The sequence below is a fragment of the Dunckerocampus dactyliophorus genome, chromosome 20 (genome assembly GCF_027744805.1).
Source record: "Dunckerocampus dactyliophorus isolate RoL2022-P2 chromosome 20, RoL_Ddac_1.1, whole genome shotgun sequence".
In the NCBI taxonomy this organism is placed as follows: domain Eukaryota; kingdom Metazoa; phylum Chordata; class Actinopteri; order Syngnathiformes; family Syngnathidae; genus Dunckerocampus; species Dunckerocampus dactyliophorus.
Window position 1 is genome coordinate 18815001 of NC_072838.1, and position 24378 is coordinate 18839378.

The following is a 24378-nucleotide window of genomic DNA, read 5'->3' on the forward strand; positions in this document are numbered from 1 at the left end:
GGTAACCATGGTGACCAGATGTCCTTTAGGCAACTTTCTGTGTCCTTAATCTGTCCTCTTTTAATTCCTTCCTTTCCTAACATCATTCCTTGCTTCCTCGACCCCCCCCCCGAAGCATGGCCGTGCTGAGTTTTCCTGGGAAGGAATCAACGTAAGTCTTCTTTTTTCCTCTTACCCTCCTCTACTTTCTCCTTTCTTTTCCTTTGTCTCCTATTCCCTCCTAATGTTTGGTGTTGCTAATGATGCTAGTAATGCTAATGCTGCTGATAATGCTAATGATCCTAATGATGCTAACAATGATGCTGATGATGCTAATAATGCTAATGAAGTTAGCTTGTATTGTTGGTTTCAGTGTGTTAAATAAGCAGCTGACTTTATGGTGGCGCTGTGAAAGGCTAGCTTGTAGCTAGTTAGCACATTAGCTTGGCATAGACATTTAGCTGCTCTTTGCTTCCTCAAACAGTCGTAATTTTTGAACCACTGATCCACTTCCTCCCCTGTCGTGTCGCTCGTCCTCCCAGCTGTCCATGGAGGACACCACCTCCATCCTGCCGCGCCTCAAGAGGAAGTCCAACAACTCCTATGGGATCGGCGCTCTGGCTAAGTCGTCTCTGTCAGGTGTGTCAGGTGTGTGTCTGTGCTGGTAAACACCTCCCCCATGTTGCCTCCACGTGCTCCTCGCCTCCTCCTCCATGAAGTCCTCCTTGAGGCCAAACCTCGTCCTCCTGCAGCGTCCAGATGATGTTTATCTACAGCGCTCCATCGCACTTCACCTTTCACGGGAGCGAAACACGCTGAATCCTTCCTGGCGGAGAACATTCCCACGTCCACTTGGAGGAATGTCTTATTTTGGGAACCTGGCCCCCACCATGATGGTGAGCTGTAGTTCCCTCCATCGCCACCAGGTGGAGCTCTTCCATGCTTCCTGCTGGAACTCCACTCAATCAGAACTTCATGGACGGGAGGCGGAGCTTGGAAGCAACATGGCCACCCTTGTGGGTGCCCCCTCCAGTTCCTCAAATGACCCCCCCCCCCACCCGCCCCCCACGCACACACACTATCCTCTGTGGGTACGACATCATCATCATCATCGATGATTGCCTCAACCAGGTCGGGATGGCTTGCAGGTCAACACCCCCACAGGTGGGGCGGGACGTCCCGGGGTGGTTGCTTTAAGGGGACAATTGGGATGATTGACATGAAGCATTGCACATCAATGGTAACTTACCCCCCCCAACGGTGACTTACCCCCCAATCGGCCCCGTGAGCCCGTGAGGGGGGGTCGTACAACTTCATGTCTAAAAAGACCGCCTGTCCCTTTAAGGATGCTTTTGGGAAACACCCTCCTTCCCTGTCACCTAGCATCCTCCCTGCGCTTCCTTTCTTCCTCCCCTTTCGAGCCCCGCCCTTCTGTTTCCTGATTGGTGTCGTCCATTCATAGCCGCTCACATGGCTCACCTCCCCATGCCCCCCTTCCAAGACGCCCCCCTGACTTTATGTGTGCGCGGGGCCCCTCCCCCTCCGCTCGCCCGCCAGGTGTGACGCGCTCCATGAAGGACAAGGTGACCAAGCCCACCGCCATGGCGCAGGGGCGCGTGGCCCACATGATCGAGTGGCAGAGCTGGGGGAAGCCCTCGGCGGGCCCGCTGGGGGGCGCCGGGCGCAGCAACCTGCAGCGAGAGAAGGAGAGGAGGATGGAGAACGACGCCTACAGCGACCTCAGCGACGGCGAGAAGGAGGCTCGCTTCGCGGCGGGTGAGTGTCCGTCCGTCAACGAGCTCCGCCTCCGCTGTCAGCTCCTCACCTGCCGTCTGTCTGTCCCCCCCCCGCAGGCATCATGCAGCAGTTCGCCATCTCGGAGGCCACGCTGTTCGGGTGGACGTCCGTGGACGGGGACAGCAACCACGGCAGCGAGGTCAACCAGGACAGCATCACCAGCAGAGGTAACGCCCCCGAGCTCCGCCCCTTTCTTGGTCACCCCCCCACGCTGACCTCGTCCAGACCGCTTGCTTCCGTGCGTGCGAGTCCGGGCTCGAGCGGCTGCGAAGGACGTTTAGAGGGTGACATGTGACCCCCCCCAACCCCCCCTCAACAGCCGCTTCCTCCCCCAAGAATCACGTTGGCTTTGAAGCGTTCACTGGGATTCTTTGCTCCGCATCCCGGATGCTCCGGCGTGTTTGTGACAGAGTGAGACCTCTCGTCTCTCATCGTCTTCCATCCCATCACCCACCCCTCACTCCGCCCCCCTTCCCACCCCCTTTAAAGCGTTCCAACGTCGGCACATGGACGCGTTCCAAACACCTCCCCCACTTTACAGAATTCCACTTTTTCCGTGACAAAATTCCCATTGAAAATGAATGACTGCTTTTTGTCATTTGTGACGTTCGGCAAGCGAGCGCATCCCAGCATCCGACCTTCCGCTCCTTCGGGACACTCAGCCTTTTTATTTCACACATTCCAGAAACTCCACTTTTTCACATCCGATAAAAATTCCTGTTGAAAAGAATGTGATGTTTCTGCAGCTAACACTGTTTTCACATCCCAACATTCCCACTTTTCCCATAATTCCACATTTCAGCTCAATCGTAGCTCTTCAGCATTCCCACTTTTCCAGAAAATGTTCTAAATGCAAGAAGAAGGATTCTCAGTGCTTCCACGTTTCTCCAACGATTTCAACCATTCCGGCATCAAAGTGTTCTGCTGAGTCGGGACATTCCACTCAATCCCGTACATTCCGGAATTCCACATTTTTTGTGTGAAAATTCCTACTGAAAATGAATGGACCATTTTTTTCCCGGTTCCACATTTGTGACATTTCACAAGCGATCCAAACCATCCCAGCACCAAACATTCCGCTCGTTCGGGATTCATCTTCCCAGCTTCTCTGCAGATAAAAAACATCTCAACCTTTTCCAACACAGATGATCTTTGATGTTAGGAATGCCAGCACCGAAACGTTCCTCTCATTCAAAACGTGCAGGCTGTTTATTTGTCTACGTCCCAAAAAGTCACGCTTTTCCCAGAATTCCATGTTTTCCTGTCCTGACATTCCCATTTTTCCCACTGAAACCATCACAGTCCTTCATCCCACCTTCTTCACAGGAGGCGCCTTCTTGCTTCCTCTTCTGCTGTCTTTTCCAGGAAGTGACTTTCTTCAGGTCGCGTGTCTTAGGAGCGTAGATGGGGGGGTGGGGGTGGGGGGTGGGGGTTTGAACTGCCTAAAACGTTACAGCCTGACTTGTGTGTGTGTGTGCGTGTGTGCGTGCATGTGCATGCGTGTGCATGTGTGTGCGTGTGCGTGCATGTGCGTGCCACGTGCACAGACCAAGCGCTCCACCACTCGTCAGCGGAGGCGTGGCCCCACACGTACGTCTCCCAGGGCCTCTACTGCCTGTCGTCGGACGCCTGGGACCCCATCACCAGCCAGCCGTCAGGCTTGGCCTCGCCGGCCGCAGGCTCCTACATCATGGCGGCAGGTGAGGAGCCCCGCTCCCTCTGTGGAGAAAGAGCTGGCGTCAAGCGGTGGTCTGTGCAGGTGGCGGCAGCGGCGCGGGCGTGACGCCGGGCGATGGCTACGAGGGCACGGTGGGGGGGTTCCTCCAGCAGCACCAGCTCAGCCTGCAGCAGCAGAACCAGCTGCAGCAGCTCCAGCAGCTGCACCAGTACCAGCAGTACCAGCAGCAGCAGCTCCTGCAGTACCAGCAGCAGGTGGGTGGCTCCGCCCCACACAGGAAGCAGCCCGCATTACAAACCCTGTCTTGCCATGTTTCCACGGCCGCAGGCGTTGGAGCACAGGCTGCACAGCGCCTCCCATTCCCTCCAAGCCACGCCCAACAGCACCATTCACAGCCTGGGACCGCCCACGCACCCGCGCCTGGTCGACCTGTGGGGGGCGGCGCAGGTGGAGGCCCACCAGGTAGCCTCTCAGAGTCCAAAAGCTTTCAGGACACGTCTGAGTGCGTTGTGGGCGTCTGCAGGTGGACACGGCGGGGCAGCTGAGCGGGCAGATGGCTGAGCCGGGCGGCGGCGCGGCGGAGACGGTGGGGGAGGAGCCTGAGCACGACTCGTCGAGCAACGCTGAGCAGCGAGACGAGGACGAGGAGGAGCTGACCAAGGTGAGTCCTAAAAGCACCGCAGATATCATAAAGCCATCACGCTTCCTGTGCCGGCAGGCGGGGGAGGCGACGCCAGCCTTGGAGCCCGAGACGTGCCCCTTGACCCCGTCCCCGCTGACGGAGGACACGCCTTCCACGAGAGGCCCCAGCCCGGGAACACCGGCACAGATGGCCGAGCTGGCGTCTGAGAGGACGCCGTTTGATGTGACGCCGTGCGTCGTCCGGTCGCTGGAGGAGGAGGAGGAGGAGGAGGAGGGCGGCGTTGTGGTCGTCGTGGCGACCAATTGAGACGCTGAGACAAACGCTGGAAACAAATCAACCAATAATCAATCGAGCTATAACCCAGCCCTCCCCCGCCCGTGATGACGGATTGAGCAGGAAGTGGACCTCCAAGCGTTTGGACCTTTTGGACCAAAGACGTGCGGTGGACAGGAAGCAGAACCGTGAGGCCCGCTTGGAAAAGTCAGACAGAACCAGAACACCGCCTGTTTGCTTCCAGTTGCTTTGAGCGTCTCCGACTTCCTGCTGAGGCCACGCCCACAATGCAACTTGAAGCCAATGTGACTCCGCCCCCCACAATATTGCATCTACCACGCCCCATCCCGTGCTCTTTCTAATAAAAGGGGAAACATGCGTACGTGCACGTGCGTGTGTGTGCATGTTGGGGACACATGTGGACATAAGTGTTGGGACGCCTGCAGTGAGGGACGCGTGAAGGAAATGTGGCGTCTGTGCAGCTGGAAGAGCTTCACGCGTCCGTGGGAATCATCTTCCACACCAAACTCCTCCAAGCATGTCGTTACGTCTTAAGTGGTCCTGGGAAGACGAGGACAAGCTCTCATTGGGTTGTTAGCGGCCGTGTCCCAATACTTGTGTCCCTATGTGAGGGTCCACACGCGAGCCAAAACACCAAAGTATTTGATTTGGGTGTCAAATGTCACCGCCGGCTTGTGCTTTGCATGTGGATGAGCGGAAGCCATCACGTGACCACGAGCGAGCTTTCCACGACAAATATTGGAATATTCTTGTCTTATTCTCCAAAACGACTCGCAGACGCCCTCCCGCTTCCACGTGCGTCCGGACCGGCCTCGGAAAGTATGCGCGTGTGTTCTGTCTTGTTTGCGCCGCCACACGCAGGCGTGCCTGGCGGAGCGCATCCTTGTAGTGTGGACGGGCTAAATGACAGCTGAGCAGCGCAAGCCGACGAGCTAAAAGCCCGAGCAGTCAACTTGTTGTCCAGCGCAGCCCTGAAGGCATCGCATATGTAAAGTACCGTGCTCCCTCGTTTATCACGGGGACAGTAACCCGCAGTAAGTGAAATCCGCCAAGTAGCCAACTATGCTTGTTTCCAATGATTGTACATGTCAGTGTAGCCCCCACCAGACAGCCATCAACATTCTAGCATGTTTCTCTCTTCTTGAGACACTCACGTTGACATTTGCTCACGATCAACCTAGGCTGGACACTCCTGGTGCCGTTCCGCTGTACTGTACCGTTCTTGTATCCTTGGCACCGCACTTTCCTCACTCGGTTAGCTTCTTCTGTTGTTTACGATTAGCAAGCAGCTCACACAGTTAGCTACTTTGGTAGCCATGAGCACCACAGGAGACGAAATTGATTGACAGTGGTCTACAGCCAATCAGGACACAGGAGACAATGGGCGGTGCAGAGAGAAGAGAGACAATAGAGAAACAGCGCGCAGGGAACAGAACACTCAACTTCCCACAACGCGATTCTTCCTAAAGGGCCAGGCTCGGCCTGTAACAGCGTTCATACGTTGCAAAAAAAAAGCACTACAGTTGCACTGAAATAAAATCGGTGAAACAGCGAGTCTGCGAAAGATGAGCTCGCCGGCTGCAGACACAAGGTCGTCACGCAATTTTGGTGGTCGTTCCGGGGCTCGAGCCGGTCATCATCCACAGTGGACTGAGCAGCTCCATCAGTCCACATGCTGTGTCTGGCAGGGCGACAAAAACATCAATAGTTCATAAGCTTCAGGGGGGGTTCTTGAGTTAAAAAAAAAACACTAAATGAAAAGCTAATATTTTTATTGCGTCAATGCAAATGAAGTACGTCACATGGTGTTGCGTCTAAAAGCCACTAGAGGGCAGCATTGTACCAGTTGAATTACTTTCTTTACTTTCGCTTATACAGCGACCGAAGTACGGAAGTGTGTGAAATGAAACCCAGCCGGAAACAGATAATTAAGTCGCTTCAGTGTCACTTCCTGTACAACTTTCTCACACCATTGGCTTCTCCCCGCTGTCTCCACCCACGTCTGGATGCTGCTCAGACGGTGGCCGGTCACTGCCGCTCTTGTCTCCGCCCACCGGCCACGCCTCCACCTCGCTGTCGCCAAGGGGGCTGCGTGGCGGGTGCGTGGGACCCGTGACGCCGGGCGAAGAAGGTGCGGAGGGGGAGGAAGGTGCGTGTCTCGAGTCAGAGTTGTGGTTGCTGATCTCGCTGAGGCTGGCCAGCGGGGGGCGGAGCCGCACGCCGGAGTGGGAGGAGCCCTCGATGGCCTTCTGCAGCTGGAGGAGGAACGTGTGGGTAAGACGGTTGCTATACTAACATGCTAGCTGTATCTGCACACGGTTAAAGATGGAGGACCTCCTACCTCCTTCAGTGCCACCACGCCCACCAGCTTGCCGATGCTGGTCACGTAGGCGTGGCTTAGGCCCAGCAGGGAGAAGAGCGTGTGCGTCTGCCGAGACACAAGCAAAAGGTCACGCCGCACTTCAAACAGCCGCCCGTGACCTTTTGACGCACAGGAGTGAAGTAGATGATGAAGAAGTCCTCAAAGGTCACGCTTTGGGTGAAGCTAGAATGCTACAAAAGATGCTAACGTGTGCAAACAAACTCAAAGCGTGGCGACTTTCTCCAACCTTGTGCAGCGATGTTCTCTCCACCAGCTGGAAGGGGGAGGGGTCCACTCGGATCTCGTCGATCTCCATGGGCTTGTCCATCTCCGCCTCTTTCCACGTTTTCATCTACAAAGGAGAGGCTTGGTCACTGAAGGATCCATGAATGTCCCCCATGCTCTCACTGCAAGGCTTGGGGGGCAGTCAGCACTCCGCTAACTTAGCTTGCAGAATGAGACTCCAGTGAGGTCACATCCACGCTCACAGAGGCCCACCTACCTCCTCTGGTGAGGTGGTGATTGACAGGGGATGGGGGCGGGGCTCCTAAAGGAACACAACTCCATCACTTCTCCAACCTGTAGAAGCTCCCGTGAGCGCACACGCCTACCTGTAGGTGGCGCTCTGCATGGCCGCCCTGCAGGCTGAAGAAGCTCCTGAGTGTTCCCCTCACGCTCTGCTGAGGACCTTTGTCTGAGGGGGGAGCCAAGGTCAACAAGCGAGACATCATCATCATCATCATCATCATCATTGTTGCCTAGATACCAGCGTGCGTGTGTGCGTGCATGTGCGTGTGCGTTAGATGTCTATCATCTGGTTCGTTGTAGTTCATCTCTTCAGCTCACCAGGAAGTGGAAGAGTGGAGTTGCACTCCTGAGGTCTACAAGGAGGATATGGGCCGTTCCTCTGCGCTGGGACGGTGCCGCCCTGGAAGGCAGTCATGTGACACGACGTACACGTTTCACCGCAGGATGCTGTTAATGTCCTTCAAAACGTTCACGCACCTCGTCACCCTCTTCTTCTCCCCGGTCGGCCTCATCCCCGCTGAGCTCGGCGGATGGGTTGTCCTGCATCGGGCCGGCGCCCTGAACGCAACACAGACGCTCACAATCCAGCTCCACCTTGATGACGACGATGGAGGCTCACCTGCATCAGGTGGTGTCTCTCGGGCGACAGCCACCAATCACAGAGCGCCAGCAGCTCCACCCTGTCGATGCTTCCCAGCAGGATCATGGAGTCTGGACCCGGGAGATGACACTCGGTCAGCGGACGCTTCATTCGGTACCTTTGGTTGGGGCTATGCAAGATGTTGATGAGAGCTGTTTCTAATGTTGTGACCCTCCCATGCAGCTCATCCACACTTTCATCAGACATTTTTGACCTTTGGAGTCCACCAGAGGGATGCTTTCCAGCGAGGACGAGTCCAGCAGGCCTTTGACTTCTCTGTAGGTGGACCGACAGGAGATGAACTTCACCTTCTTCACCATGATGTCCTCCACGAAGATGTTGTACTGGCTGTGCAGCACACAAACACACACACACACACACACATTGGATAAATACTGCAGGCCGTGACACTGATACTCGCATCTTCATGTCACCTGACGTGTCGGAAGCCGAGCTCGGGCAGGTAGGGCAGCTTCTTGACCTGGATTATGGAGTCGTAGAGTGAGGGCTGCAGGCCCTGTGCCACCATGTTGGCCAGGATCACCGCCACCATCATGGGCAGCACGTGGGAGATCTGACCCGTCAGCTCAAAGCAGATCACCGCCGTGGACACCGTGTGGGTCACCGCCCCGCTCATGGCCGCCGCCCCTGCCAGGGTGAGGGGGTGACATGAGGGATGTGAGAGGTGGTGTGATGAAGGTGGGGGCAGGATGTTTGACTGTCGCACCCAAGAAGATGCGGGTGAAAGCTCAAGGATGGGGTGGGGGTGACAGGTGAAGACAAAAAGAACACCAGCATGGACGGGTGGACGACACAGGAAGCGCAGGGGAGCAGACTGACCAATGACGGCGTAGCCTCCAGGGATGATGCGGTAAAGGATGCCATCAAAGACGATGCCGTGAGGAAAGATGGCGGCCATGACCTCCCCCACCAGCCGGCCAAAGGCGGCCCCTAGCGGAGAGGGAAGACGTGATGATGGCCACGTTAAGCTCCGCCCACCGTAGGATGATCCGCGTGAGCTCACCCAGGATGAAGACGGGCATGAAGGCTCCAGACGGGATGGGCATGGCGGTCGCCACCGCCGACATCCAAAACTGCAACAACCACGTCGGAAACACTTTTATTCACTAGACTTGGCAAACAGCGTGAATGCTGCAAGGCTGTGCGCAAAAGACATGGAAAGTCGTTAGGATGAATATTTTGATGCTGGAATTCTTTCAATGGGTTTAGAAATGTGGGGAAATGGGAATTTTGCAGCCAGAAAATGTGTAATTCCAGAAAAACTGGGATTTTTTGGAATATGGAAAATAGAAATCCTGAATGTTTTCATGTTGCGATGGTTTGAATCGGTTGAGAAATGTGCAAGTTTAGCACTTCATTGCTTCCCCGAAGTAGGATTCCTTATTTATAAATGGCATATTTTCATAGTTGGAACATGGAAAACCTGTTTACCACTTTCTAAATATGCTTTTTAACATGATTAGAGCCCCCAGGACATGACATAACACCCCTACAGTCACCTTTACACTCCTATTACCCGATATAGGAGAAATAATAAGACATACAGTATAAGACATAGGAAACCTGTTTACCACCTTCCAAATACAGTTTTTAACATGATTAGAGCCCTCTGGACATTACATAACACCTCTATAGTCACCTTTACATCCCTATTACCCAATACAGTTGACATAATAAGACTAAATAAGCCATTTAAGACATAAATAAGACTTGTGCTCGTGTGTGTTGCTACAAATGTGTTCCCTAGGGGAGCAGAGTGGCCGGTGGACAGGAAGTGATGTCTGGGGGGTTACTGCAGCAACAGCAGCCTGTGGTTTTATTAGGGTTACTGCACCTCTTGTGAGATCATCCAAACCTGCAATAAAAGCCTGTCGTTCCGGCGATCAAGTCTGGTGCTTGTGTGTCTCACCCAACATTAGGGTAACATTACTGACACCTAGTGACCATTGCGGAACACAACATAACATTCACAGCGTCTTTGAATGCATCTTCTGAAGGCCTTATGTTTGTGCTTGAGTTCATTTAGACATTTTATGCTTGACAGTGTTTCATTTAGCAAAACATTTGCTTCAATGTGCTTATTTCTGACGAATAGGCTGTATTCATCACAAAGCTACGTGAGTTATTACCTAATACTTCTTCTACAGCTAAATTCCAAGCGTGAAGTGGCGAGTAAGAATTCAGTAAGAATTCAGTAAGAATTCTTAAGATCAAAGGGAATTTGTGTGCAGCAAATGTGGAATTTTGAGTAAAATTGAGGATTTTAGAAGCATTTTTTTTAGTCCGAGCGTCCTGAATGAGCTGAACGCTGCCCGTTCATTTTCAAAGGGAATTTTCTCACTGAAAACGTGACATTTGTGGAAAATGTGGGAATTTTTTTGGAACATGTCGCTAGACAGCCACCGTGTCCCGAAGGAGCTGAACTTCTTCATGTTGGGGTGCTTTGAATCGTTTTAGAAATGGGGGACTAATTGGGGGCCAAACATAGGGCGGGATGCTTTTCGACATTCCCACGATTCAGAATGATTGACAGCTCTGTGACGCTCCTCCTGGCAAACTTTTAGTGGCTTTTCATGACCATTCTTTGGACACCAAATCATGAAACATATCTCCTCCATTCCACTAAACAAATCATTTTCATGCTGGAGGTTACACCCCCTCGACCCCCCGCCGACCCCCAAGCCCCCTTACTAAACAGAATGCATCCAGGATGCTGCGTTGCTTAGCAACCTGGAGACCTTTCACTGCTCATTGTCTGACAGTTTGAGGCGTGCGCGAGGCTCCACAAGGCAGCTGCTTGAGGAAGATGCTGATGCTGCTCATCATTTGGACGTGCGCAGGAAGAACACACACCTTCATGAGGAAGAAGAGCAGCAGGACCACGAAGACGCTGACGTCGGGGTGAAGCCACGCCCTGGAGCGGCCCAGGCCGGGTGGCAGCGGGGGCGATGCTGAGATCTTGGTCCATGTGTAGTTGTCAAACAGGGAGTTGATGCACTCCCTGGGCATCAGCTGGGGGGGGGGACCGTGACTCTCGTGACTCATACAGTGGTATCACATCTCATGAATATATGATCCCTGACCTCTCCGGCCATGAACTGTCCGAACCCAGCAGGGAAAGTCAGTGTGGCGATGAGCAGGGTGACCACGGCAGGAAAGACCAGACGGCTGGGAGGGAGACAGAGACCAGGACCAGGACTGACGCCATCACACGCCACACACACACACTCACTGTTTGCTGAGGAAACGCGTGACGGCGTTGGGCAGCCTCATCAGCAGCACCACCTGTCTGTTCAGGTAGACGAAGAACGCCCCCAGGAACCCGCAGGTGATGCTGCACAAGCACATCAAAGTTACCAAAATAACATCGCGGTGCGGCTGATTGGTGGACAGATGCTCACTCACCCAATGATGGCAAAGGCAGGAAGCTCCTGGAGGTCAAAGGGGAAATCCAGCCGGAAGTTTGTCCTGAAGAGAGCAGTGATGGTGACTGGAAGACAAAGACCAGGGGAAAACACGACTTTTAAGTCACACTCAAACTTTTTTTTTGTTGAGGAAGATCATTTATTTACTTAAGTTCAGAAATGCCTTTAAAAAGTCATAATTACATTTTTACACACAAAGCACACGAAGACGCTGGCTGCAATTCCAACCTCAGCCAGAGAGGGCAGTAATGCCGTCTTGATGCCAGAAGGCTGAAGACGGTGGCTGAAGCTCGCTTGTAAGTTCGCGTTTCATTAAATGAAGTAAGAAGACACATTTTGTAAACTGTAATCATAACTCAAGTCTCTGCCACACCTTGGCTCAGACACTCACCACCTTCGCCAGAATCTAACAATGTTTTTTTTGCCACAGATGAGGCTAATGCTAGCAGCTCAGAATCCATAGCCAGCCTAGCTATTAGCTGCTAGCTTGCTAGCTGTCAACAGCAGGTAAGTACATCAGTGCAGGTAAGTAAGTTCATTTTCTTACTGCCACTCACTCATAGATTTTTAGGACCATTTTCAAACAGCTGGTCGCGTCTATGAACAGTGTTGGTCAATATGTACAGGTAAGAGTGTAAACATCTTGTCAACTTGCATGCAATGTTGTATATTCTATGTATATTGTATACAAAGTCTATGTTGCCACCACTTTGCTTTTAGTACTGAACATTGCCTTTGCTATATGTTAACAGCTATTTGTGGTCATAACTACATTTTTGTTTAAGACAATTGTGGACACAAATAAAGCCGTATTGAAAGCTACTGTAAATGTTGCGCAGTGGAGGAGGACGCCCTCTAGCGACTGACCTGCGTCTTTGTTGAACACGGATAAAACTCTGAATATGAAGGCGCTGAATGTGGCGGCAAAGTAGCCCCTCCAGTAGTTTCTGACTGCAAAGTACGTGGACGTGACCTCGATGCTGAAGAGCACACCTGCAAGCCAAAAGACCAAAGAAGCTGCAGCAAAAATAGACAAAATTGGTGCAAGAGAGAAGGAGAAAGAGGAGACCTCCAAGCGGTGTTCCAAAGCAGCAGCCCACTCCCACAGCGCAGCCCACTGTCAGGATGTCGGTGTAACAGTACGGGTTCTACTGATGAGAAAGGAGGAGGAGGTGAGGAGCATGAGGAGGTGCCAGTGAGGAGGAGGAGCTCACCTGGTAGACGCCAGAGAAGAAGGACATGAACCTGCTGAGCACGGCGGCGCAGATGCTGGCGATGTGCACAAACGGACCCTCTTTGCCGACCGGCATCCCGCTGCCCAGCGTGGCTGTCAGACCGATGACCTTGGCTACGAAGGCCCTCAAGGTCAGATACTCCTTGAGGACCACGCCCCTCAGGATGGTCTTCAGCTCTGGGATGCCTGAACCTAAAGGTGAGGTGTCAGTAACGGCCGATGAAGATGCTTCGTGCTCGTGAAATGAGGACGTACACACCGATGGCTTGAGGAGCCACCAGCTGGCAGAAGAGCGAGGAGAAGAGGATGAAGACCAGCGGGTAGGACACCCAGGCCACAAACTGCAGAGGGACGTTCCCGCTCAGCCGGCCGTAGATCCACATGTAGGCTGAGGGAGCAAACGGGAAGAACCACAGATCAATGGGTCAGACGCTGACTTTGAGAGGATAAAAAAATAAGTGCAGCGTGAGCGTATGTGTCGTTTAGTATGTTTAGATTCATCTCGCCGTCTGCGTGGGCCGACCTTGCAGGCTCTTTGCGCTGGTGTAGTCCATGGTCCAGCTGACTAGCGCCATGGTGATGCCGAGCAGGACCAGGAAGATCCAGTCTTCTCCAAGCCGATCCACCAGGAAGCTCTGCACACGCGCCACGCAAGCTGGCGACGCCAAGTGCAAGCTGACAACATTTAAGCGGTAAAGTCGCTGTGCGTGTTTCTTTGGAAGGCTCACCTCTACACTTGGAGGAAGCGCATCTCCGCTTCATTGAGGATGTCAGTTTGGACTCTGAATTTTCACCCCCTACGGCGTCCTCCACCACGCTGGACTGCCGCCGCTTCCTCTGCCAGCTGAGGCGGCGGCCTTGGAAGCCATTTTGGCTCCGGCGGCCATACCCCCGCAGGCGGGCCTTGGCGATGTCGCCGGGATGGCGACCGTGCTTCTTGATCTGTCGCTCCGTCAGCAGCCGCCTGGCCTCCCGCCTGCTGGGACCTCCTTGCTGCTCCTGGTACTCCCCATAGAGCTGACGAGCAGCAAAGCAAGACGACCACTGAGTCCAAAACCTGGCAGAGACACGCTGCTTCCAAAATAGACATGATCACGTGACCACTCTAGATGCATTGCCTCTGGGCTGTGGACATCTGCAGACATGGAGATGGATGTCCACATATTTGATGCCAGCAGTAACTAAAGCTAGAAGTACACTCGCTTCCTTTCAAGTTCTCCACCACCATGGGCAAGACCAAAGAGCTGTCAAAGGAGCTCTGAGACAAGATAGTAGAACTGCACAAGACTAGAATGGACTACAAGAACATCAGCAAGAAGCTTGGTGAGAAATAGACAAGTGTTGGTGCAGTAATCAAGAATCAATCACCGTCGCTGTGGATCTCCATGCAAGAGTTCCCCTGGTCGTGAGAAAGGTGATGGAGCATCCCAGAATGACGAGGCAGGAGGAGGTTAATGATGTCAAGGGAGTTGGGAGCACAATAAAAGCGTGAGTAAGACACTTTGCTGTAACGGAGTGAGGTTCAGGAGGTCCCACAAGGTGTGCAGACCCATCTAAACGTTTGACCATCAGCATCTGAAAGACTCACACAAGGTGCTGTGGTCACATGATACCGGAATTGAGCTCTTTGGCATCAAGTTGGTGTATTTGGGAGGTTCTTCAGCAGGCACACTCAATAAAAAAAGCACGGCCAGTGAGTCAGCAATGCTTTGTTTGGCCAACGATGCAACAGGGAATTCATTAGTCCCTTCCAGAAGGTCCCGCTCAAACCAGAACATATTCTCATTTAATCCATTCCCATAAGACATAACGTAAATCCAATGAATCCGTCCCACCCAAAAATATTAACTCAAAACACAGTTTAGCATGCAGGAAATGCATAGAAATGATGAATGAAAGAACATTTAACCTCACTTTGACCTTCATTCAAGGCCTTTGTTGACAAAGGGCGAGGGAGGGGGAGAAGAGATCCTTCATGTTTTGCTACGAGTTATTGTCGTGGGTAGTGTTTCGTACCCTTTTTATCACAATGCTGCCACTTGGTGGCGTGCTGGTTTGCAGCCGTGATCCATCAGCAAATTCAGCCGCTGATGATGTACGGTGGTGTGAGGAAGCGTCTGCTCCCTTCCTTCTGTGCATGTTTGTCACACTTAAATGTGTGGGATCATCCAGCAAACGCGATATTAGTCAATGACAACACAACTCAGCACTTTTTAAAGGAGAAACAAATGCAGGCTGCATGGATCATACCAAGACCGAGGTATGATGGTACTGTTCATATTTTTGTAAAAAATAAACCCCCAAGGGGAGTCAGCAGGAGATCTAATACTTATTTCCCCTCACTGAAGTCTGAAGGAAATACACCCCCATCATCATCATTCCGCCAACGCCTTCCTCATCTTTCCTCCTCAACTTGATGAACGTGAACTGGGAGCTAAATTTAGCCCGGGGTGTGATCTAATATTGCCGGTCAACCTTTCCCGGCCTCCTCGTGTTTCATCTTTTCTCCTGTACAGCAGCGCACTTCTGACTTGACCTGAGGGCAGCTGCCCCGTCCGTACACCAGACTGCCTCCATGGAGCACCACCGACTACACAGACACTCAGGGTCCACATGTTGGCACTGCCTGCAATTCATGGCAGGAAGTCTTCAGAGGAAACAAGAAGCAGCAAACAGGAAGCAGGACTGTGCGTGTGTGTGTGTGTGTGTGTGCACACTGCATGCTATGTGGATGTGTGAGACATGAAGAGAGACACACACAGCAGCAAGTCAAACAGGCTCCATATATTTGCAAAGGCGGGAGCGCCGTGCAGGAATGACAATCAACTTTTGCCAAAGCGCCTTCAAAGGGGTGTCGGCATGGCAACGACAACAATAACGACGACACACTGACCAGGGTTTGTTTGTATCTTAGAGCCTTCCTCTCTGATGCATGTGTGGCCATTGACACGCTGTCACTGAGTCAAAAATAAACCCCACCGCTGACCGCCTCAATGTGACCACACACACACACACACACACAGAGTGGATATTACATCTGGTAACTGCCATCTTGTTCCAGTGATGTCATTCAAAGTTGATGTTCTATCACACTGCAGCCCTGCCCATAGGTGTGAATGCTAGCTTGTACACACGTGGCCTGTGATAGGCTCCAGCATACCCAATGAGGACAAGCGGTGGATTGATGGATGCTTGTGCTGACTGACAAGGCTTCATTCAATAAATCTCAGTATGCGGTGGAACCGGCCTGAAGTGATACTGCTGCCTCGGGGCGTGGCAGCTCAGCTGGGGAGGTCACATGACTGTGAGCATGTGAGGTGACGGCCTAATGGTCTTCAGGTGACAAGGGGGCGTGGCCAGGCCGAGCAACGACGACAACATGAGTACACAATGTGACACCAGAGTGGACGCACAGGTAAGATGGCCTCCTCTACTCATCGATCACAGCGTTGTGGGTATCGTCTTATATTCACATTTAGTCAGCTTCAAATTATTACTATCAACATTTTGTCATTGAATTAATCTTTTCTGCTCCCCCCCCCCCCCCCCCCCCCCCCCCCCCACACACACACACACACACACACCATTTTTGGTTTTCTTTAATTTGATTTCTACATTGTCTCCTGAAAACAGTACCCAGCTCACACTTTGGACACCCCCGGTTTAGGCAGTGCTTGCCTTTGTTGTGTCTCGCTGCTTTCTCAGCGACGAGTCATTTTGCCTTGTGCGTGTTTTCATGCGTGGCGCACACCTGGTCTGCTGTTGTGTAAGCAACAGGGCTGTGCTGATGCTCAGGTGAGAGAACACAAAACTGCAGGCAAACTGGTTCCGTCACGTCCACGGTGTGTGAGGGTTGAGAAATGGAGTAGTATTCATGCTAACATACATCATGAGGAGGGCAGATGAGAACAAACGTTAATAAAGGCAAATCATAGCTTACATTTAAAAAGGTGTACTTCCTTGTGTGTTCTGTGTTTCCCTGGCCACTGGAAGGCCCACTATAGCAAGAATATAGAAATATGTTGTAACCATTGTCCCATTTAAAAACTATTTTCATTTGATTGTTTTTTGCTTGCGCGGTGGCCGAGTGGTTAGCATGTTGGCCGTACAGTCAAATGACCGTTGAGCATTTCAGTGTGGAGTTTGCATGTTCTCCCCGTGCGTGGCTTTACCCCCCCATTCCAAAAACACGCCTGTTAGGTTCTTTGGAGACTCTAAAGTGTCCATAGGTATGAATGTAAGAGTGAATGCTTGTTCGTCTACATGTGCCCCCACGAACCCTAAATGAAGAAGAGACAAGAATTTTCCATGAGTGCACATTGAAAGAAAACCAGCCTGCATTGCTTTGGTGTGTGCTGTGGGTCCAAACGTGTAGGATTCCACTTTGGTTCCTACCATTCCAAGTTTTATGTTTTTCTTCAGTTTTTTCTAAATATTCCAGCTTTCTTCTGATAAATGTTCTTTTGCTCCTGACATTCTGACGTTATTTAGTAGTAGTAGCATGATTTCCTAACATCATTTTGGTTTGTTTCTCAAACTACAATTTAAAAAAAACATAATTTTAAATTTATGACATAATTTTCTTCATATTTCAACTTCATGCTTCTAAAATGACATTCTATTGTCACGTTATGATTTCATTCTCGTAAAATTATGACTTTTTTTATCAAGCAAATCAAGCGTTCCTTTTTTCTCTTGCCTGTGACGTTAACGGCCTGTCGTAACGTCCCCAAGCTCACGTGTAAAAAAACATTCACTATTTCGGAGAGATTTTGCGTGCCAGTTGTACCAAATGTTTATGCTAGTTTTACTCCTGTAGCTATGATTTACTCTTCATTCTTTCTTTTATGATTGAATGTCATATTATCATACCTTCTCTGGTTTGTTCCTGTCAACTTTACTCCTTTCTTGATTTTTATTTATGAAAGTGTTCTTTATCACTGAATACGCAATCTACACATTCTATTATATTACACATCACATTACACAGGAAGTGGACAAATTATGAGTCGGATTAAATGACCTCTGCTCCTTCCTAGTCTGTCCTGTGTATGTTGACTTGTGTAGCTATGAATGTGATGTACTTGAGTGGAACCTTGTTATGCATGTTCACGATAAACCAAGCCGTCAGCATTAGCATTTGTAGCTTTCACTTTACATACACACACAGCTGGCTTGGCTTCCTTCTTTCATGTTTTCCGATCAACTTCTATTTTTGTTTTGTTGCGGTGTCTCCAAGTGACTGACATGGTTGAAATGCTTGCATCTTCCTGTCCAGCATGGCCAACAACACAACAACGAGCGACCCATGTGCGGCTGGCGACAACCTGTGCAGTAAGAATGCCACCTCACCTTCATCTCTATTTTCCTTGCTCCCTAGCTCCCTTCCATCCTAGGTTAGTTGTTGCCTTGCTAACCTGGAACAATGTTTGTACAAAAGCCACGTTGAGTGTGAACCTCCCTCCTGTCAGTAAGCTAGTAACCCCCTTCTCCGTGTTCTAACTATTCTCTTTGATCGTTCAGAGTTCAGGGCTGTGTTTTAAAGTACAGTTTGCACTCAAAGTGCATACCGTAAGTGCTTTCACACTAGGAGGTACAGCAAACTGCAGTGCGCTGTAACTACCCGCATGTGGCACTGTATGCTTGCCCTGGAGCGAAGCATAAGGGGTGGGACTAAACTTGAGCGGTTGCAAATCACAATCAAAAAGGAGAGAAGAAGTGATGAAGAAGCACATGTCAGTAATGGTTTAGGGACAGCATTACACGGACAAAACCCCACCCTGAGGAACTAAGCAGACACGTGTAACGGGTGCCAGCCAGTGCGCCTGCACAAGTGTACGTTGGCAAAACCTCACTCCCTCCGCCTTAAGAGCTGGGCCGTTGGGCCTGGACTGTCAACCCAACGTTCAGCGCTCTCCTGAACCTTCCTCTCCTCTTGTAGTCATCCGGACTCACCAGCAGGCGGTGATAATCGTACCGACGTTGCTCCTCTTCTTCACGCTGGTCATCGCCCTGGCCATGACCTTAGTGTCCTGCCTGTCACGCAAGCGGACCAGAACCACCATCCTGGCCCACTACAGCAGTTCAGTGCACAGGCGGGAAGGCCGCCTGCAAGGCATTGATGGTGAGTCCAACAACGCTCAGTTATCGTGGCTGTGATGCACTTGCACTTCTTAGTGTGTAAGTGCCTTCACAGTGAGAAGTGCACTGTCAGACACTTACCACCCGCAACACCCAAAGTGCTCTGCTGAGTGGTTGCAGTTCACTTTTAACAAAGAAGAAGTCTTGGGTTAAGTGTGTCACGGCCGCATGGTTACAATTGGTGCACTCAGGAACTAAGTATACTTATTGAAGTGCACAAAGGGAAGTATTCCATGTGAGACACAACACGTGACTCACTGTCGTCCTCTCTCTCTCTCTCTAGCGCCCCCTGGTCTTGACCCACTGGAGCATGAGGAGCTTCCCATGGCTGTCCAAAAAGCAAAGCAGCCCAACCGCAAAGCAACTCCACGGGAGACCACAGGGGGGCGTGTTGGCTCCTTCAGGCATGTCACTGTGCTGCCCCAGACGTTGTCCATCAACTCCAGCAAGACGGTGGGTCTCTACAGGGCCCGCATGGACAACAGGGACGTGGTGCTGAGGATGCTCAAAGGTGAGTTCTCAGCCAGTGCACGTGGACTTCAACTTGAAGGTTGTAGCGAGCAAAGAGCGTGACAGCACTGTCACCTGACCTCTTCCGCAGACACGGCGAACGGCGCCGACAAGCGACACTTCTTGGGTTTCACCTCCTTTGTGTCGGGACTCGGGCCCCACCCCTTCCTCCCGGCTCTGCTGGGGGTCGTCACAGCCTCGTCGCCCCCGGTGATGGTGATGGAGGAGCTGCGGCACCGAGACCTGCTGGGCTTCCTGTGGAGATGCAGACGGGTCGACTATGTACTCATGACAGTAACCATGTCAGCACTGGCCACTTCATTAGGTACACCAGCAAATGAGATGGTCCAGCAATGCCGTGTTCCCCATACATTTATTTTAGGGGTCCACCATAACATCAGAGAATTATGACGTCTTACCCATAAATCCCATAACATTAAAAACAGCTCAGATAATCCATCGTTTTTTAAAATGAGGCCAGATTACTCGTACTGTGCAAGTGAGCAAATCAAGTGCTCCTTTTTCTCCTGCCTGTCGTAACTTCCCCTGAGCTCACTTGTCAAAAAACATTGACTTTCAGAGACACTTCCCGTGATAGTTGGAAACCTCCTCAGCCACCTCATACGCCACATCGCTACCACGCTTGGGGCCTGTTCTGCCAGCCAAAAGGTTTGCCAGAGACCTCCGTGGCGTCACACAGGCCGCTCGGAGTGTGTACCTGAATACAGTGCACCTTGCTGGGACACAGCAGGTGGCTCCTCCCCCTGTATACTCTGGTTCTGCTGACAGTAGTGATGTCATCATATTTCATTAGGACTAATCAGCAAATCCTAATTAGTTCCAGTCCTTACCTCCAGGTGTGCACTAACTACACTTCCATCTAAATGTAAAAAAAGATACAAAAATAGATGTAAAAAAAGTGATTGGTATATCAGTCTTGAGAAGCACAAAGGCTTTGAAGAGCAGACATCGTGCATCTCTAATTCACTTACCAGTGGCCGTCTCTTCATGGACACTTTTGGAAACGTCTGAGATGAAAGCACGTATTGCTCCTCTCAACAAGCAGCAGGACCTGCTGTGCCCCCCCCCCCCCCCCCCCCCCCCCTTTTCTAAAAGCACTCACAGGTGGCTCCATCTTGCTTGTGACATTTAAAAAAAAAAAGAAGCATCAGAAGATTAGTATTTAGAAACGTGTCTACGCTGCTTTTCATGTTTTTTGCGTCATTGCAATTATGCAAATTACGATGACGACATCTACCTCGCCCAAGCCGCCACCACAAATAGATTGCAGTCCTGTGTTGATGAGAGACATCTGTCAGTGCTGGTGGATCTCGTTATTTGTAGATGGTGCAGGTGTACCTAATGTTGTGTCCAGTGTGTGGACGACGTACTACCAGCGTTATGGGCGAGGGACAATAACGTAAGACGTTTTCTCTCTGAAGGATGAGTCTGCATGTGACATGACGGAGAGGACAGTCTTCACCATGGCAACACAAGTGGCGTCTGCTCTGGTTGCTTAACATTCTTACTAATTGATAAATATTACTTTTACTGTTCTTTTTTTTCCAGTTTGTTGCTAAACATGCTTACACTATTTAGGACTACCTGCACACTCGGCGCTGCGTTCACGGCAACGTGGCGGCTCGAAGCGTCCTGGTGGGTGGCGACCTGATGGCCAAGCTGTGGGGTTTGGGCTCCGCCTACCGCCGGCACGCCCAAGCCGATGCGGGCGGAGGTATGGAGGTGCTGGAGCTGAAGAAGTGGCAGGCGCCCGAAGTGTTGTCCCGCAGGACGTTCAGTCCCAGCAGCGACGTGTGAGTGACAAACTCTTTCTGCAAAACTGAAGAAAAGGAGAAGTTTGTGGACTGATGTCAGACTTTATGGTCTAGGTGGTCCTTTGGGATGCTGCTCTACGAAATGATCACCTTAGGTGAGACACCAGACACCACACTCTTGTTGGACCCGCTCTACTTCTTCCACACCAAACTCCTCCAAGCATGTCTCAGTGCACACAGAGTTCCCACTAAGTCGGGGGTGTCCAAACTTTTTCCAGTGAGGGCCACATAGTGAAAAACGAAAGGATGCGACTTTGCTACTTTAATATGCTAAATTGTTCTTTTTAGTTGAAGAAAAAAGTGCATCTCAGCTTTGTGATAGAGGTGAAAAATCTACTGTTGGTATCAACTTCCCTCCATTTTTGTTTTATTTTTACATTTTTCGAGTATTTTAACTTTCTTCTCAAATAATTTTTGCACATTTTCTTTTAGTAATATTATGGCTTTATTCCCATAATATTATAACTTTATTTCCATAATATTGTACTTTATTCCCATAATATTGTACTTTATTCCCATAATATTTTAACTTTATTTCCAGAATATTGTAACTTTATTCCCATAATATTTTAACTTTATTTCCAGAATATTGTAACTTTATTCCCATAATATTGTAACTTTATTTCCAGAATATTGTAACTTTATTCCCATAATATTTTAACTTTATTTCCAGAATATTGTAACTTTATTCCCATAATATTGTAACTTTATTTCCAGAATATTGTAACTTTATTCCCATAATATTTTAACTTTATTTCCAGAATATTGTAACTTTATTCCCATAATATTGTAACTTTATTTCCAGAATATTGTAACTTTATTCCCCAACTTAATTTTCCAAAAAATGAATATTTCAACCATGTGACTAAAATGACTGATGATTATTTTTCCTCATCTTATTACGTGTTTATTCTGGTAAAAATTGAAACTTTTTTCCTCATTACAATACGACTTAATATTTTGACTTTAGTCTCTTAATTTTTTTTCCTTTTTTAAAAAGTGTTCAACTATTTATTTCCCATAATTAGCACTTTATTGCCATAATGTTTGGACTTTATTCTCATGACATTGTAACAATCACATTTCCAAACATGTTTCACTTTTTGGTTTGTTTTTCATAATACGACAACTATAAAAAAGGAATTATAGTTTTAGAATGTGCTGCGGGCCGCAGATGGTCCCAGGACCACACTTTAACACCCCTGCACTAAGTTAAAAGCATTGTTAAAAGCACCAGTGTTGACGCATTCGTTGAGCTCAATACAGTGCTGTGGCTCCCTCTGGTGGTAGCATGGTGGAATCGCATAAGGCCAACACAGATCCCTGCCGACAAAGTGATTCGGGTTCTGAGCTGAAGTGTTTTTGTGTCTTCAGGTGATCCACCGTTTGCCGAGCTGCTGGCCACAGAGCTCCTGCAGCACCTCCAGAGAGGAAGACACCTCCAACGTCCATCCGGCTGCTCCGGCTCACTGTAAGTCACTTCAACACACGCTGACGACGTAACAAGTCCTAACGCCCGCGCTCTCGGCCCGCAGCTTTGCCATCATCACGTCGTGCAGCCAGTGGAGCCCCCGGCGACGCGTCTCCATGGCGACGCTCATCGCAAAGCTCCAGGAGGGAGAGAGGTCGGCCAACGGGAGGACGGTCATCCGAGTGTCCGAGCCCCTGGACACGGGGAAGTACCTGCGGGAGGCGGGATACGGCGAGGCCTACAACTACGCTGTGCTGTGATTGGCTGACTTTCCTACTTGTAAATAGTGTGGACAGACGGGGAAGCTTCACCAGCCTCCTTTCAAAGACTTTCCAGGAAATCATATATTTATTTATAGAGAAACCGTGTCATCAGCGTGTGGGGTCACGGGAGGCTGAGCAGCTTCATGAATCAAAGCGTCACATGTTTGTTTTCACAGAAAAGAAAAGTTATATTTTTAGCCTGGCACCCCCATCCCTCCCTCGCCCCTGTCCACATTCCTCACATTCCCCCAGCCCCTTTGGGAAGAATGCTTCCAGGCTGACATGTCCGGTCCGTGGGTGGGCGAGGAAGTGATGAAACTGCTGTGCAAAGAAGCCCCGCCCACTCTTTGTGGCCTCAGACGTTTCCTCAGCAGCGGAGACATTTGCTATCAGCATGTAGCACCTCTGCGGTGGGCGGGGCTTGATGAGTGCATACTTCGCAAGAAGCCGGAAACTAGTCTGCTTCTTGAGAAACGCCGAAGCGTCACTTTTGTCGCTTTGAGTCACGGGATACGTGTCAGTGACGCACTCCCGATGGCAGCAGCAGACCTCCACCAAGGCAACACATCATGACCTCAGCACGCCTGCCAGGTGCTTCACTTTTGGCCGGGCAGGGAGCGTGGCGCCACCTCCAGGAGGGTAGCGGAACATGTCCTGGTGTGTGGCTTCATCTCCATCAGGAGTACAAATGAAAAGCATGTCAGAGTGAAGTCCAGCAAAAACCTGCTGAGTTGTCGTCCGACGTGATGTCTACAAATTCCACGAGAGCGTCCACAGACGAGCATGTGCACGAAGGAGGAAGTGACATTTCCTTCTTTTTTGTCCTTGTGTCCTTCCACTGCACGCGCAGGCTGGCGGGTCAGGAACTTTCCACTTTCTCCATTGGTTGTATCATATGGAAGCAGGCGTCCATGACATCACCCTGGGGGGTGGGGGGTATTACTCACTGTATTTTTTGCTTCACTCAACTTTACTTTTATTTGGGATTTACTGGATTTAAAAACTAAGAATGTCCATTTTTTGTGTGTCAGACAAGTGTGTGTGCGTGTGTGTGGTCGTGGGGGGGCTGTGTGTGTGTGCAGGGGGCTGGGCGTAGAGCTTGAATGGCGACAGTGGCTGATGACTCAGGTGATGTGTCATAGTCTAACGCTATAAAGGGGAACTTTCACATGTCTCCACACATACACACACACATACTGTACACACACGCGAGCACACACACACACACACGCTGGACCACACGCTGGACCTGGACGCCTTTGTTTACCACAAGATGAGACGTAAGTTTATGGCTTTATTGTGACAGATGCTTCCAAGGCGTGTTTGTGTGTGATAGGATGGATGAATGGTGGGTGGGTGGGGGTGATGTGATGTTCATGTTAGAAACGTTAGCCTGCTAAGATGAAACCTTCCAGGGTCAGAGGTCACATGGATTGGGGGGGAGTCTGCGCCTCAGGCAAGGGCCCCCGTTGTCCTTCATTGTTGTCAGGACTTAACAGGTTCTGTTACATGGAGTTCTGCCTTGTTCGTGTCCATGGTACCGAGCCGGCCGAAAAG

General features: G+C 50.6%; 2 protein-coding genes and 1 pseudogene across 9 annotated transcripts in view; 2 read left to right on the forward strand and 1 right to left on the reverse strand.

The window, feature by feature from the left end:
* Positions 1-4748, forward strand: part of LOC129173564 (uncharacterized) — a 12741-nt gene extending 7993 nt beyond the window's left edge. For 2 of the 5 annotated variants that reach the window (XM_054764586.1, XM_054764584.1), the window contains exons 3-11: positions 116-151; positions 522-627; positions 1537-1755; positions 1833-1943; positions 3324-3476; positions 3536-3708; positions 3782-3916; positions 3978-4115; positions 4173-4748. In XM_054764586.1, coding sequence (XP_054620561.1) covers positions 116-151; positions 522-627; positions 1537-1755; positions 1833-1943; positions 3324-3476; positions 3536-3708; positions 3782-3916; positions 3978-4115; positions 4173-4403 — 1302 coding nt within the window. In that variant the 3' untranslated portion in view covers positions 4404-4748. The remainder of the gene's footprint in view (positions 1-115; positions 152-521; positions 628-1536; positions 1756-1832; positions 1944-3323; positions 3477-3535; positions 3709-3781; positions 3917-3977; positions 4116-4172) is intronic. The other 3 variants (XM_054764587.1, XM_054764588.1, XM_054764589.1) reach the window with 3 other exon arrangements.
* A 1413-nt stretch (positions 4749-6161) lies between these two features.
* Positions 6162-15581, reverse strand: LOC129173577 (chloride channel protein 1-like; annotated as a pseudogene).
* Positions 10968-22827, forward strand: styk1a (serine/threonine/tyrosine kinase 1a). Of its 4 annotated transcripts, none has more exons than XM_054764592.1 (11): positions 10968-11688; positions 11798-16016; positions 17841-17935; positions 18543-18725; positions 19026-19253; positions 19344-19534; positions 20695-20763; positions 20852-21066; positions 21142-21182; positions 22462-22558; positions 22623-22827. In XM_054764592.1, the coding sequence occupies exons 3-11, from the start codon at positions 17881-17883 to the stop codon at positions 22816-22818; spliced, it is 1275 nt and encodes a 424-aa protein (XP_054620567.1). In that variant the 5' UTR covers positions 10968-11688; positions 11798-16016; positions 17841-17880; the 3' UTR covers positions 22819-22827. The 4 variants fall into 4 exon arrangements, with proteins under 4 accessions (XP_054620567.1, XP_054620568.1, XP_054620566.1 ...); XM_054764591.1 differs by having other exon boundaries at positions 10970-11688; positions 17880-17935; XM_054764593.1 differs by lacking the exon at positions 17841-17935 and having other exon boundaries at positions 10969-11688.
* Positions 22828-24378: the final 1551 nt, after the last annotated feature.

What these genes read in the sequence shown, in the direction of transcription:
- styk1a (XM_054764590.1), top strand. Translation starts at nt 16,338, where the DNA reads ATGCGTGGCGCACACCTGGTCTGCTGTTGTGTAAGCAACAGGGCTGTG. An exon ending in AGGGCTGTGCTGATGCTCAG is followed by an intron (nt 16,397 to 17,879) that starts GTGAGAGAACAC and finishes CTTCCTGTCCAG; the next exon opens with CATGGCCAACAACACAACAA. An exon ending in CTACGAAATGATCACCTTAG is followed by an intron (nt 21,183 to 22,461) that starts GTGAGACACCAG and finishes TTGTGTCTTCAG; the next exon opens with GTGATCCACCGTTTGCCGAG.